The sequence below is a fragment of the Thunnus thynnus genome, chromosome 24 (assembly GCF_963924715.1).
Source record: "Thunnus thynnus chromosome 24, fThuThy2.1, whole genome shotgun sequence".
NCBI classification, from domain to species: domain Eukaryota; kingdom Metazoa; phylum Chordata; class Actinopteri; order Scombriformes; family Scombridae; genus Thunnus; species Thunnus thynnus.
The window spans coordinates 17,938,427-17,952,582 of NC_089540.1; the positions used below are offsets into that span (position 1 = coordinate 17,938,427).

Genomic DNA, 14,156 nt, shown 5'->3' on the forward strand with positions numbered 1-14,156 from the left:
AATAATGAAATTCTTTCATCAAATTAGACAATATTCATCAGCTGATGGTAACTTTGCCATCTGGTGTATTAGTCAGACCGACAGTCTTTCTATTAAAGCACCTGAGACCGTGATTCACTTTAAAAATTCTTCAGGAACTAGAAAACACAGAAACATGAGCTCGCACCACATTTCACTCTCACCGGCAGACACAACACTGAGCCCTGGAGATGAGGGATTAAGGGGAAAGAGAGGTTTGGATGGGTCTATGTATGTGTGTTGGGATGCAGACGTGTGTGCAAACAGTACTTGTAACATGTGCATGTAGCCAAAGTGAACATCAGCGTGTAGCCTCCGTCGCAGCGGCACGCCTGACCGAGCAAATGCAGTGTGAGAGTGAGCACACTGCAGGGCGTACAGAACGTAAACAGCAGTGACACGGAGCCTCCTATGTCTCGTCTGATGTTATTTTAGTGATAAAGACGGGCGAGAGCGGCCTCACCGTCTTCAGGCTGCTCACCAAGGACAACCGGTGGAAGTGGGTCCAAGCCAACGCCCGGCTCGTCTACAAGAACGGCAAACCGGACTACATCATCGCCACACAGAGGCCGCTGGTGTAAGTGGACGACGATTCCAGCTTGATTTTTAAGTTTTACCTTAATTATCTGTTAATTTTCTTTCTCCAACATCTGTTTCCACAGGGACGAGGAAGGAGGGGAACACCTGAGGAAGAGATCTATGCACCTTCCCTTTACCTTCACCACTGGAGAGGCGCTTCTCTACCAGACAGGTTATCCGCTTCATGGCTTCCCTGATTCCTTCCAGGGCAAAGCCAAAGGCAGCAAATCCAAGAAGGGCAAACTAGACAAGAGCTCCTCAGATGACCTGGATCCAAAGTCCCTGCTGGGAGCGCTGATGAGCCAAGATGAGTCGGTGTACGTCTGCCAGCCGGACACGGAGCCTAAGATGTCCTACCACAGCAGCCTTTTCAGTGAGCAGCAAGGTGAGAGCGGTGGTTTCGGTGGCTTGTTAAGCGGCGACAGCTGGCATATCATATCTAACGGGGAGACGGGGAGATGCAACAGCAAAACGTCCAGCTATGATCCGCTGTTGGCCACCTTGGACTCTCTGTCGTTGGATGGAGACGAGACGTGCTCCAACAGCGAGCTCTTCAGCGCCCTGGAGAACCTGGGTCTGAACGCTGAAGATCTGGAGCTTTTGCTGCTGGACGAGAGGATGATCCAGGTGGAGCTTGACAGCAACCACATCCCAACGCTTAGCGACCTTCTCACCAACAACGAAATCCTCTCCTACATCCACGACTCACTGGAAGGTGGGACCAAGGGAGAGGAGCAAGGGGACACAAACGGGTTCGGACCTTCGACCCATGCGCCAAACCCAGTCTCAGCCCAAAGTGCCAGCCAGCAGTCCCAGGCGTGCCCGACGCCTGCCGTTCCCGCAGCTCCTCCCAGCAGCAGGCAGCCCATCGTGCAGCTGTCGCAACAGATGCAGCAACACATCAGCGCAGGTGAGCGGGTGAAAGCTCAACCGTCTGTCTCCCAGCCTGGAACTGTGGACACCAACATCCTGTCTGGGTTTCCTAACGGTCACTGGGTGGTCACCACCGAGAACATCCGTCACCACAACAACCACACCCATCACCACCCTCAGACTGTAGCCAAGGCATCTCAGGTGAACGGGGAACATAAACACCTGAACTCACTTCTGGAGTCGAGTCAGCAGTGGCAGCTCCAGCAGCAGCAGCAGCAGCATCAGCTCCAGTCCCGTCAGCAGGTAAGCAGCCAGACCGCTTTGTTGCCGAGCTTCCAGAACCAGACAAACGGAGCCTACATCCCAAACGGACACGCCGCCTTTCCACAAAACATGGAGGTCAGCCACGCAAATTACAATATCTCCAACACGCCACATGCAGGTGGCTCCGCACTAAACGGTGTGACCATCCCGGACGTTTGTCACTACCAGAGTTTGGTGGCCACCACCCGGCCCTACCAGCTGCAGGGTCACCAGAAACACCAGCAGCAGCAGCAGATGTTGCAGCAGCAGACTCAGGTTGCACCGCCTTGTTTGCCCCAGTGTCCCACCCAGAGCTCTACACTGGACCTGGAGCAGTTACTGGCTCTGTCCCAGCCGCAGCACAGCCTGCCGTCATTAGAGGCCTACAGCATGTTCAACACCGCCACACAGGATACAGCTCACAGCAAGGTAAGACACCAGGAAATAGGATGCAGATTGTTAATTATTGTGTACAGTAATAGTAGATAATAAACATGGTCAAACAGGTCTAGTCTGAGAGTCTTAAACACATGGAACATATACTTTTCTGTAAAAATAAAGAATCGTTTGGCTTATTAACACAGCAGCGCTAAATGACGATGATGACTTCTGTCAGTAATAGTGATCTCATACAGAGAGGGCTTTGCTGTTTGGACAGTAACTGGCTACAGAGGATTAATATCATCAGTGACTTGTACAAATTGTTAAAGTGATCTTAATCCTCCCTGTATGTAATGTTTGTGGTTATAATTTTAGTTTTAATGTGAATCCAACTGCAACTTTACAAAATCTATGTTGGCAGCACGATTCCTTTCTTCTACACATCTTTCTGTCATGAAGAATCGACTCAGACGCAAACATCAATTTTTGATTAGTTATATTAAAATAAACTGAATTGTTAAGTGTTAAACCTGCAGCCAACAGTGATTTCTAGAGATTATCTAAATATCCAGTGACACCAGTTTTAATGAAACATGTTAGCGGTGACGTCTCCACTAATGCTAGTCCCATGAAAAAAGGGTTTATGCACGAATGTAGATGAGTAATGTTTCCTCCTCCCTTAACAGTCGTCCCGAAAATGAATCCCGCTAAGACCTTCTGTCTCGTGTCAGTCCTATTCTGTCTTTCTCTCTCTACTCTTACCGTCTCAAAACGACTTAAGCTGCCAACTCTCCTCAAAACTGTTTGGTCTCGGAGCCAGATTCTTGATTCGAGCCCATTGACGAGACCTGAAGTCGGTGCTGCCTTCGAATATCAACAAACTGAGAATCTACAACCCAACCCTTCAACCCTGCGCTGTTCTCTTTCACCGTCATGAAAATGGATTTTTTTTTTTTTTTTTCCGAGTCAGCACACAGAAGCCTCGGGCTGGTTTGGAGCTCAGCGTAAACTGTGATGATGCGACCAGACATGCCATGTAAATAAGACAAAGGGGGGAGAGCAACACAGTCTGAAAATAGAGTTCAGTAGAATCTATAGCAGTAGAGTCAGCGTAAGTAACGGGGGTTTTCTTAGATGCTCAGGAGACGTCCGGTGGGGGTTTTGTGTTTTATATCATGTGCTTCTGCAGTGTTCAGTGTTTAGGCGGATTACAGCTTCTACACCAGGCAGCAGAGTGTGAGCCAAACGTGCACTAAGTAACTTTTACAAATGGATTGTTTGATTTTTATTATGATCAGTTTAACTGTAACACCGAGCGAAATAAACAGAACAGAACAGATTAAGATTTAATTGGAGATTACTGAATGATTAATGGATAAGTCTGGTGATATTGTACATTATTCAACAAATCTTATGAAAAGACCAAAATTAACTATTAATTGAGCTATTAATAAGTACCGTCTGAGTCCAAAGAAACATCTAGTGTCCCTTGATTTTGTTTCTGTTTAATATCACACATCAAGTTATGAGGATTATCTTATAGTCAAAAACCCCATGAAAAGACCAAAAGCAACAATGAATTGATCTACTATCAAGCAGTCTGATACATCTTATTCCTCTGTGCTGTAAACCTCCTCCCTTCACCACCATGAACACACACATCATGTTTAATTTGACTCAGTCCAACACACACACCGTCCCGCTGCCAGAAATACTCACTAGAGCACCGAATGTGGATTCATCCGCCATTGAAAATAGTCCCCAACAAATGCACTCCTGTTTGAGTAACGTTTGCTGAAACCACAAAGTTCTGAGCTGTTTTTCAGGATTTATATCTTCAGTGGGCTGGTAGCTGAGAGCTCCAGACAAGGATACTTACATTAGAAAACATTTTGAAAAGGACTTTAACAGTTTATGCTAATGTGCACAACTAATTGTAGAGATCTGTGTTAACTGTCGGACTCACAGCAGCTGAGCCATCACATTATTTGGGTTGTTTAATGAGACCGTATAACGCTCAGAAGAAGCAGGAATTCGTCTTTTAAGTCCAACAAAAACCTTATTCCAGTAAAGGCTGGGGAACATCATCCTTAAAAACTGTGATCAGTTAGAGAACATAAAAACACGTAGCAGGAGGTCTACAGAAATTCCCATCGTAAAACATAACAAGGTAATGAGACCTCGCTAATTAGTGTTGCCAAATATAAAGTTTGAGGCAGGATTTAAACCAGGAATGTCTCCCCACAAATGGCACTTTTGGTTTATTTTTCTAGAACAAGGCTGCATTGTTAACTTAGCAGTGAACATAAAACACACTTTAAAACAAAGACCTGTTGGTTAAACAAGCAAAGTAAAACCTCCACAACATGAAAGTTTAAGTCTCACCTTTGCTTTGTTAATATTTGTTTCACACATTGTCACATATTTATAACAAATCATTGGACTTCATCTCTGGACTCTCCACCATCTACAGTATGTTTCAGTGTTATTGCTGCATCGCGTTCTGTGTTTTCAAGCATGAAGACCATCGCCGGTGTTCAGGGTGAAAAACAAACTCGGGAGATAACAATGGACATATAATGAAAAATGAGAGAAAGAAAAGCAAATAGGCAGTAGTGAGAAAGAGTACAATAATGAATAGAATAAGGTCGGGACGGGCCCAGAGATGGCCGACCCCGGCAGGCATCCATTCATCCCCGCCCCATTCAGCCTCCACTGTTATTCTTCAGGGTCAGTGACTGTCGCTGAAAGAAAAATACTGGCAGGCTGGCCAGTCAAGCATGAGCAGCGCTGACCTACAATTTGACTGTCATCATTACCTAATGCTGTGAACGCAGGACGGAGGGGGAGGCGGGCGATGCACCGAGAGACTATTCTCAGCTCGGATAGAAGACGGGCTCTACTGTAGTTTGATTGACTTTCATTTTATTCAATGTGTCTTTAAGTAAAAATAGTCTCCTGAAAAACTTCAGCAAAGACTAAAGGAAAGCATAACATAATGATGTTTTTATTTCACACTGACACATACAAAAGCAGCAACTATCCTTGCAAGGCTTTTTGTACTAGTATAACACAGAGGACACTAGGATTAGTATTAAAAATATACTAAAATATGTAAGGTTTTGCAATATTCAACAATTTGCTAGCAACAGATCAAGTTAATGTGTCGTTCTAGCAAAAAAATAGAGCTGAAATGAAATGTTTCTGTCTGATGGAGGGTATAAAAACAATCAATAACCTTTGTTTGCTCATATAAAATGTATACAGTGCAGTAAAAAGATATATGCACATACCAAAACAAAAAGCTGAAAATATATTAAAATATGCAAGGAAAGCCTGCAGTTTAAACTATAATATTTGGCAAATCCATACAGTACTTGTATCAGCAGCCAGTTTCACCAGTAAGATACAAGACTGAGGCAGACAACAGCAGAAGTGAATGAAGCCAGAGAACAGGGAGGTGACGTCTGTGCGACTGAGTAAGAAGAGAAACACACTGACACTGGAAACATGACTAATTACTCAGACACTTTATATGACTAATGCCACTCGGAGTAGATTAACAGCATGCTTTATTAATCATAGGATAGTAACAAAGCCACAAATGCACAGTGGCTCAGTGTTTTGTTGTCTTACATCAGCCGAACAAAGAAACTGCTTGTACTGAAAATCATTTGCTTCATCAGTTACGTCAGCAAATATAAGCGGACACATTCTGCGGTCTTCTGAATGATGGAAAAGTGTGTACAAGTTGAGCTCATGTCTTCCCCTGAATACAACAGAAACCTTGTTTATGTCAATGTTTCTGTTGTGTTTTAAATGCTCATTTCATGTAATTGATATATTTCATCAGTTATTGACCGGATAATTGTGTCTTGTGTTTGTGATTTCGCTTTTTTTTTATTGCTTGTCGCAGCTTCTGAGACAAATTTAAATGTAGTGCTGATATTTTTTTTGAAAAATTAAAAAAGTACCCTGTTGTAGATGGTGTAGCATGGTGAACAAAGTCTTAATATGAAAAAATGTAGCTTTATATAGGTTTAAGTGTTAATAAATTGAGGTTTGCATCATTGGTCACTTCATACGAGAGCATCAACTAAATGGCTTAAAGAAGAAATCCAGGTTGTTGTGAAGCGGTTCTCCTTCAGTAAGAGGATCTGTTTAGACTCACTGAAGGGGATTACAGTCTCTGTGATGCCTCCTACTATAGGAAACTCCTCCCTTCTTTCTTCTTTCTACACTTCTTCTTCCCTCCATCGTTCCTCCTCTCCCTCCCTTCTGTCCAGGTCTGCCCCACTAAACATCTGCTGCTGCTCACTGCCTGACCTGACCTGCTTCATGTGATTAAGGTCAACAGTGACTACTGCACAGAGCAAATAACAGAGAATAGTGTCTGTTGTTGTAGACAAACAGGAACTTGTTGGCGGTTCCCATGTCGAGGTGTAAGAATAAATGACTTCTGTATCTTCTTTTAAATCACTTCTGAAAATGTATTTTTACTTTATTTCCTTAGTCAGTTTGGGTAAATGTGTCTGCATGTGTGTATTTATGTATTTTTCCATTTCTTTTTCATTTTGTCCTTGCAAAGCACTTTATAATCTCTGTTTTTTACTATATAAATAAACTTCTGCAGTTTAAAAACTCAAATGACAAACAGGAAATCACACTCTTAACCAGACAATATTTACTGGCTAGCACTGGTCTTATTGATTAATAAAATTAATAATTTGGTTATTGTCCTATCTAAAAACTACTGTAGCAACCGTGTCATCACTCAAAAGTCTTCTCACCACCACCAAGGCCGTGGTTGGAAAAATATTTGTTGGTTGGAAAGATTGATCCTCTTTTACCTTAAAATTGTTCTGTGGTTTTTAAGGCAGCACTGCTTGTCTGAGTTTCATTGCTGAAACAAACAGAAATGGTGATAAAACATAAGCTTAAAAGATAAAATCATGCTAGTGTTTTCCTTTAAATGTGACCTCCTCTGTGTGTGCTTTCAGTTGGAGAACGGCTGCCTCCTCAGTGCCACCAACGCCGCGTACATCAGGACTTGTCTAATGTCCAACGGAGACGGAGTGGCGACGGGCGACATCCCTGTCTCGTGCTCCGACGGACTCCCCGCCCTACAGGACCCCCAGAAATCTGGATTTTTCCTCTGAGGGGACGATGGAAGAGTATCAGAGGAAGCTAGAAAAGAAGAGAAGGTACAGAAGGAGCAAAGAAAGAGGAAAAAGTAAATGTTCTCTACCAGATATGACCCATTATAATTTCATGAAATTATTAGGAAGAAAGAAAGGAAACAGATTTTAAACCAGGAAGACTTTATATCAGGTTTTCCTTCATAGCATTTGTTTTGATGTCCCTTAGAGACGTCTCACTCATGCTACTCCGAGAACCTGAGTTATAAACGTAACCTACAGAAAGATACGATAAGGAAAGAGAAAGTTTTTATCTGTCACACTGCGTGTTGTTATATTACTAGTCGTGCGCTCACTAAAAGTTTTGTTTTCATATTTGGATTTGTGTCCTTTACCGTCAGTCAAACGTTTCCAGTTAGACTGACTTACTGGAACATGTTCATGTACCAAAACGCATCACCCTCTGATCTGTAAATACACTGTGAAGTACCGAAGAAGAGAGAAGAAGAAGACACTGTGACACTCAAACAGAAAGAACGGTTACTATCACAAGTGGTGACACTTCATCTGGATGTTGATACTCAAACAGAAAGTTGATCACTACAAAATGTTAAACTTAAAACCAACTCAGAGATGAATCTTAGCTCAGATAATCAATTTTTACTCATTATATCACCTTCCTGTAAAAGGTTTTAGTGCCATTAATGAGTTTCAGTGCTGGACTATTCCACTTTCATAATGAATCTTACTGGTGTTCAGTTTTTTAATGTTAATAATTACACCCATACATCACATTAATACCATCTCCTAAAGCCTAAAGCATACTGTAAGTTTTAGGGTTCTTGTCCTACTTTGCAGCCAGCTGTTGGTTTAAGTTCATTTCAGTCTGATATGAAATTCAGAGACTTAATCCATCAAAGTCAATTATTTTTAATTTTTTTTTTGTCAGATTTTAGCAATATAGCTGTAAACATACCATTCCCGAAATGCCTCCTTGATGATGATGATGATGATTCCTTGGAGATGGCCTCCAACATACCAACAGTGAGAATTTAACCGCATTTCAATTAATTGAGCTTTTATTGCTCATTTTATTCAAACATTAGTGAACTTAAACCAATGGCTGCCTGAAAAACGTGTAGTTTTCTAAATGCAAAGTGGTCCGCAGTTATATGAGAGAAATTATTTGCAGTTAATGGGCTGAAACGTGCAAAAACAGCAGTGGAGCTTTTAGATGTCTCTACAATCTACAGTAGTTTAAATGAGAATATTTGTGGAAATAACACTAATAACAACAACTTTATACCAAGATAAAAGTTACAGGAGTTTAAGAACAAGCTGCTTTCACTGGTGTACTAATCGCTCAGAAGAGGGAACATTTGTTAGAAGACATTTATACAAACAGCTGTGAGATTTGGACTAAACACACCAACAGATTATTTAAATGTTCGTTCGTCATGTGTCACTTTAGATGTAGTTGACCTTTTAGGGTTAGTCGATGTCGTTTGTCTTGGTACTTTACATGTCAACAAAACAGCATTTCATTCTTATTGTTGATGTTGTTTAGATGAGATTTAAACTGAGATTTCTAAATGGGATAAAATGAAGGATAAAATCGGAGAGGAAGAGTAGTTGAAAGATTTTGATTGATTCGTCGCTGCCACAGAAAAACCACGTTGCTTTCCTGTGGCTGGTGGCCTCCCGACATTTATCATAATGCTGCATTTTAGCCTATTTGAGGTTTACAACAATGTTGTGCACTTACATGTATATTACAGGCATAATCAGAGCAGATCTGATATGTCAATCAGTGGCACTGAAATCAAACATTAAAAAGCATTTTTAGTCTCCTGACTGGAGACATTGTGAAAATCTCCCGTTAATGCCTTGTCTCAGCTGGCTCGGCCGGCCCGACTCCCACTGACTTTATCCTGCAGTCGTGTCATGTAGGAAACACTGAGTGCACTTACATGCACACAGTAATCCATTAAGGACCAATTGTAAATAATAGATGACAACTGAAGGCGGAAGAGGAAGTGCATGTAAGTACTTCTCAAGTTTTGTGTTCCTGTAGGATTTCAAGTGGTGCAAACACAGACCCAAGTTTTGTGTTTGATTTGCTATAAAAACCCACGACGTGCATGTGTGAAAACCAAACTGTCAGAAAAGAAAAAAAAATCTAAAGCAACGTGAACATGTGAACACTTCAGAACTGTTGCTAAATGTTAGGTTTTTTAAAGTACTGACGGGTTCGTTCCTTTGATCAACAGTATTAGACGACTCAAATCAAGCTAATCTGAGCTAACGGATAGCAGCTGTCCTCGTCGTCCAAACAAATAGGAGCTTCGCTTTAAAGCGTCGGCTTCTTTTTTGTCTTAACTTCAAGGGAGAAATGCTCTGAAAGGAGACATTTAAACTTTTATTAAAGCCGCTATACAGTACTGTAAATAAGGTTTGAAAACGTCCTACTTTGGTCGTAGTATCGATAAAGATACTGTGACAGTCAACACACTCCTGAGACTTAAACACAGCCGACCTGCAGACAGTTTGGTGTCTTTGTTGCTTTTGTTTGAATGTTACACAGTCAAACAAACTACTCATCAGATGCTTAATCTTATCTTGTGAAAGCTCAGAAATAGCAAAACCTGGTTTTCACTCCATGAATACTCGTGCTGCGTTCATGTCATGTCAGATTAACTGTAAATTAGAGCTGCAGTTTCTTGCTGGAAGTTATTATTACGGGGAAATAGAGATGTTTGGAGTCTTTTTTAAAGGTAGCAAACAGTAAAGAGGAAGTTTTACAGGGTCATGCAGGTCAAAACATAGCAGAGAATAACATCTTTTCATATATAAACCTACAGTATATAACACCACCATCTGCCCAAAAATAGAGCTTCAAATTCACAACATGTTTTTAATGCATCACAGAAAATCCAGCTGTTAATCGCCAACGTCCGAATCGGCAGCGCGAGATTAGAAAACGTCCAATTTCTGTTGTTCTGATATAACGTGACGGCAGCATAAATCACATTTTGAAATACTTCAAAAAGGAAAAAGTGCGGGGAAAAAAAAAAAAGCGGCTTCACTCACAGAAGCCCGAAGCTGGACGACGGACCAGACAGCATTTAGCATTTAGCACCGACTCAAAAAAAACCAAATGAGAAACATGTGAACACACGTGTGTCTGCAGTTGCTCCACTGTTGAATGTCTTGTGTAAACTGTAAAGGCGTTTGAAACATGAAGCTTTTATTTCACTACTTAAAAAAAAAAAAAAAAAAGGTGCTTAAAAGTCGATAACAGTAGATAACAAACGACGAAATGCATTTACAGGTTTGCCTCTTTGTTTGTTTTTTGCAATTTTTTTTTTTTTTTTGTAAACTGACTTTTCGTATAAAACAGATTATTTAAACCAGTTGTGAGATCAAATGCTGTATGAAAGATAAAAAGTATAAAATGACAATCATTTTCCAAGACGCTTTAAAAAAAAGAGAAAAAAAAAGAAAAAATAATGGTTGTGTGTGTATATAACTGTGTTTTTTTAACAGCGTTGTTGCAAGCACTACTTTAAAATCACTGCCCTATAAACTCTTTCTCCAGCACTGAAAGTAGTCTTGTAGAACAAAAAAAAAAAAAAAGAAGCATTTTATGACTCCATGTTGTATGAATATTGTTCTCGAGAGTCGTGTGTTTTATCTTTATGTCATATTTGAAGACAGTTTGTCACTTTAGCTCAAAACAATATGGTGCCATACAGGTAAGCCAGGTCTTACCATCATTCAGTAAAGAGATACAGTATATTTCAAAACACTTTACATAAAAGAACATTTTTTTTTCCATCTTTTAGTATCTTTAAAACCCACTCTGTCCACCAGATAACCTTTAAAAGTGACTGTTAATTGTTTTATATTTGTGTTATCAGCCGTTGACAATCTGAACCAAACTCTCCATAAGCTGTCTTGTTGTGGTTCTTTTTTTTTTTTTTTTTTTTTTTTTTAAAGGCACACAGACTTTATTTTGCTACTTTTATCACTAAAAGGTTGTAGTTGTATGTAAACTAAATTTTTTAAAATGCAGTTTGTCTTTGAGCCGTGTGTTGAAATGTGCTCTTGGATCCTGGAAATAAAGGATTTTGTGCAATCACACACAATCGTCTCTTTCTGTTTTTTTTTTCCTCTTCTTCCTCTACTTTATGTGATTAACCTGTGTTTGTTTGCGCTAACGTCTCCTGTCTTTCCAGAACCTGCCCACCAGTCGTCACCTGTTCCCCCAGCTGTTCCCCCAGCTGTTCCCCCAGCTGTCCCCCGTCCCCTCATCAGCTCCTCAGGCAGGTGTACAGAGTAGCCAGCCAGCCAAACCCTCCTCCTCAGTCTGACACTACAGGAAAGTTAGGTAAGAAACAGACAAGATTAAAAACATGTCAAAGTAAATGAAATGAACAGCAACACACCTGCACCTGTTGATTTCTGTGTAAACCAAAGATCAACATCATCAACTCTCTAAAAAAAGCAGTAATTTTTAGCACATTTACCTGCAGGATTAGTCACGCTTGATCACATTCTTCATAAATGTTATCAATTTATAATTTGATCATCTTGTTTTTCCTGTAATCTGTAATGTTTACTATCTAGTCTTTTCTGTACAAATGACATCTATTTCCTGAAGTGGAGAAGGAGGTTTGGCTTCAACAATAGGATTCTCAGCGGAGTGTTAAACCCAAAATCAAGTAGGCATGTTCCCAAAATATAAATAAAGATAGCACATATCAAATTTCCTGGTCAAGGAGGACAGAATATTAACATTTCACTTGTTTATTTGGTTCGATCTATTTCCTGGAAGATGGATCCCTCCTTTGTTGCTCTTCTGGAGGTTTCTTCCTTTTTTTTTCCTTCCAGTATATTTTTTGGGGGGATTTTCTTCCTTATCCTAATCCAGGCTCTAAGGATAAAGGATGTTACATTCTGATGTGTGTTGCATTTCACAAATCGGTTTCATGAGTAAATTCACAAATATTCCTCAAAAAACAAACTAAATAACAAATTTAATTCTGGTCTTGATAAATAAATCCTTATTTTTAATAATAATAATTAAATGCTTAATTCTTTAGCATATACCAAAAACAAATCAGATAACAATATATAGATCAATTCTTTTATCTGTCTTTCTTTTCTTTTTCAGTAGTAGACACAGTGGAGGCAGACAGGAAATGATGGGCAGACAGAGAGAGAAACATCTCAGTATATGATGTGCGTTTGATTTTTTTTAACATTTCTTTTAGATATAGCAGCTAACATACAGTAAATAGTGATATAATATATGTTTGATAAGATGACATGGACTCACTGTAGCTGTCAGGCTCTAATAATAATAATAATTAAAGCATTTATAGTTTATTTATGTTTGTAAATAACAAGAGAAACAAGCAAACAGTCAAATTTATAGTCAGTAAAGAATAAAATGGGGGAACAAGGTTGATAGAATACTGCAATTAATCAATTAAAATTCAATCAAAAGCAACAAGAGTGAAAAAAAATATGAGAAATTGAAACGCACTCGTCTTGAAGTCTCAGCTGACTTCAGGTGTGTCCAGAAAAATAAGCAGCGAGCCGAGCAGCGTACGAGACCTCAGAGAGTTTAAACACTGAAGTGACGCACGCCACCGACAACCTGAAGATGCTTTTAGCTGCTGTCACTGAACCTTCCCCCAACACACACACACACACACACACACACACACACACACACACATCACCACCACCACCACGGTCCATTTCCACCCCTCCGCTCACTCTTACGCTTTTTGCACCAGAAAATGTGTGAAATTGCACCCGGCCAAAAGCAAACAAACACACACTGATACCAGAGGCGATCTGCCGGAGACTAAAACAACTATTACTGACAGACAGCAGAGACGCAGTCATGAAAAAAAACTGAACCAAAGCCTTAAAACCACGTTTTCATCTCCAGATTTTAGTTCAGAATACAGAAATTTCACAGTATAACAGGAACAGTTGTCACAGAGTTAAAAATCAAACCTCCCTCATCACTCCGGGGCTGAGAGGAAAAGAGGTCAAACTGGATCAATTGTGTTTTCCTGGAGCATTGAACCCATTCAGCTCCTTTTTCTCCCAAATCTGAACTGATTTCTGCTTCAAATGTAACAAAATTTCACATTTCAAGTCAGATTTAAGCATCATGACGATCCAGAAAATGATTTAAAAACTAAAAATCTGACTGTTTAAAGGAAAGATTTTATCCTGAGATGACCCAGACGCCCTTAAATCAGCTATTCAGTCATTACATAAGAGAAATAATAATAGAATAAAAGAGTATAATAATACTTTTTAAAAAACAGAAGCAGCAGCTCTGAAGCTGCACATAAAGCCTCCTCTCCCCGAGTGCAGAACGCTGTCTGCTGCTGACTTTACATCTTTAATGACTCTCCCAGAATCATTTATGAGAGTTTTTCTTCTCCCGCAGTCTTCAGCCGATTAACTTTGCCTGCTTGTGACGTGATCAATCATCCAAGCAAGATGTTGTGTGTCCCACTTTAGCTTCCCTGGGCCCGCTGCGTCGCACGGCCCGCCCGCCACAGCCTGCCGGCGTGGCCCGCTGGGAGAGCTCAGAACTCACGGAGGCCGACGGAGCGGCAGCTGAGAGCAAAGATGTTATTGTTATGTTGGTCATTGAGATAATTCACTGCATTGTAACCGCTCCTGGAAGGACTCGCAGCCATTTTTATCAGTTTCTGCTCTTTTCCTGTTGCGTTTGCGAGTATTTTTTTGTACTTTTCTCCCCGAAGGCGCCTCCCCAACCTCTAGAACAGCTGACGGGGAAACACTTCCTGGTCTGCACTGACACCTACC

At 40.6% G+C, this 14,156-nt stretch overlaps 1 protein-coding gene across 6 annotated transcripts in view; it reads left to right on the forward strand.

The window, feature by feature from the left end:
- The window catches only part of LOC137177374 (aryl hydrocarbon receptor-like), a 52,915-nt gene that overhangs the window by 21,304 nt on the left and 17,455 nt on the right, over nucleotides 1–14,156 (forward strand). For 4 of the 6 annotated variants that reach the window (XR_010926087.1, XR_010926089.1, XR_010926090.1 and 1 more), the window contains 4 exons: nucleotides 454–595; nucleotides 681–2,202; nucleotides 7,155–7,358; nucleotides 11,531–11,682. Coding sequence is in view for 1 of the 6 variants with exons in the window: in XM_067583644.1 (XP_067439745.1) it covers nucleotides 454–595; nucleotides 681–2,202; nucleotides 7,155–7,313 (1,823 nt within the window). In the remaining 5 variants the exon portion in view is untranslated. Of the gene's footprint in view, nucleotides 1–453; nucleotides 596–680; nucleotides 2,203–7,154; nucleotides 10,932–11,530; nucleotides 11,683–14,156 lie in introns of those variants that run through there. The other 2 variants (XR_010926088.1, XM_067583644.1) reach the window with 2 other exon arrangements.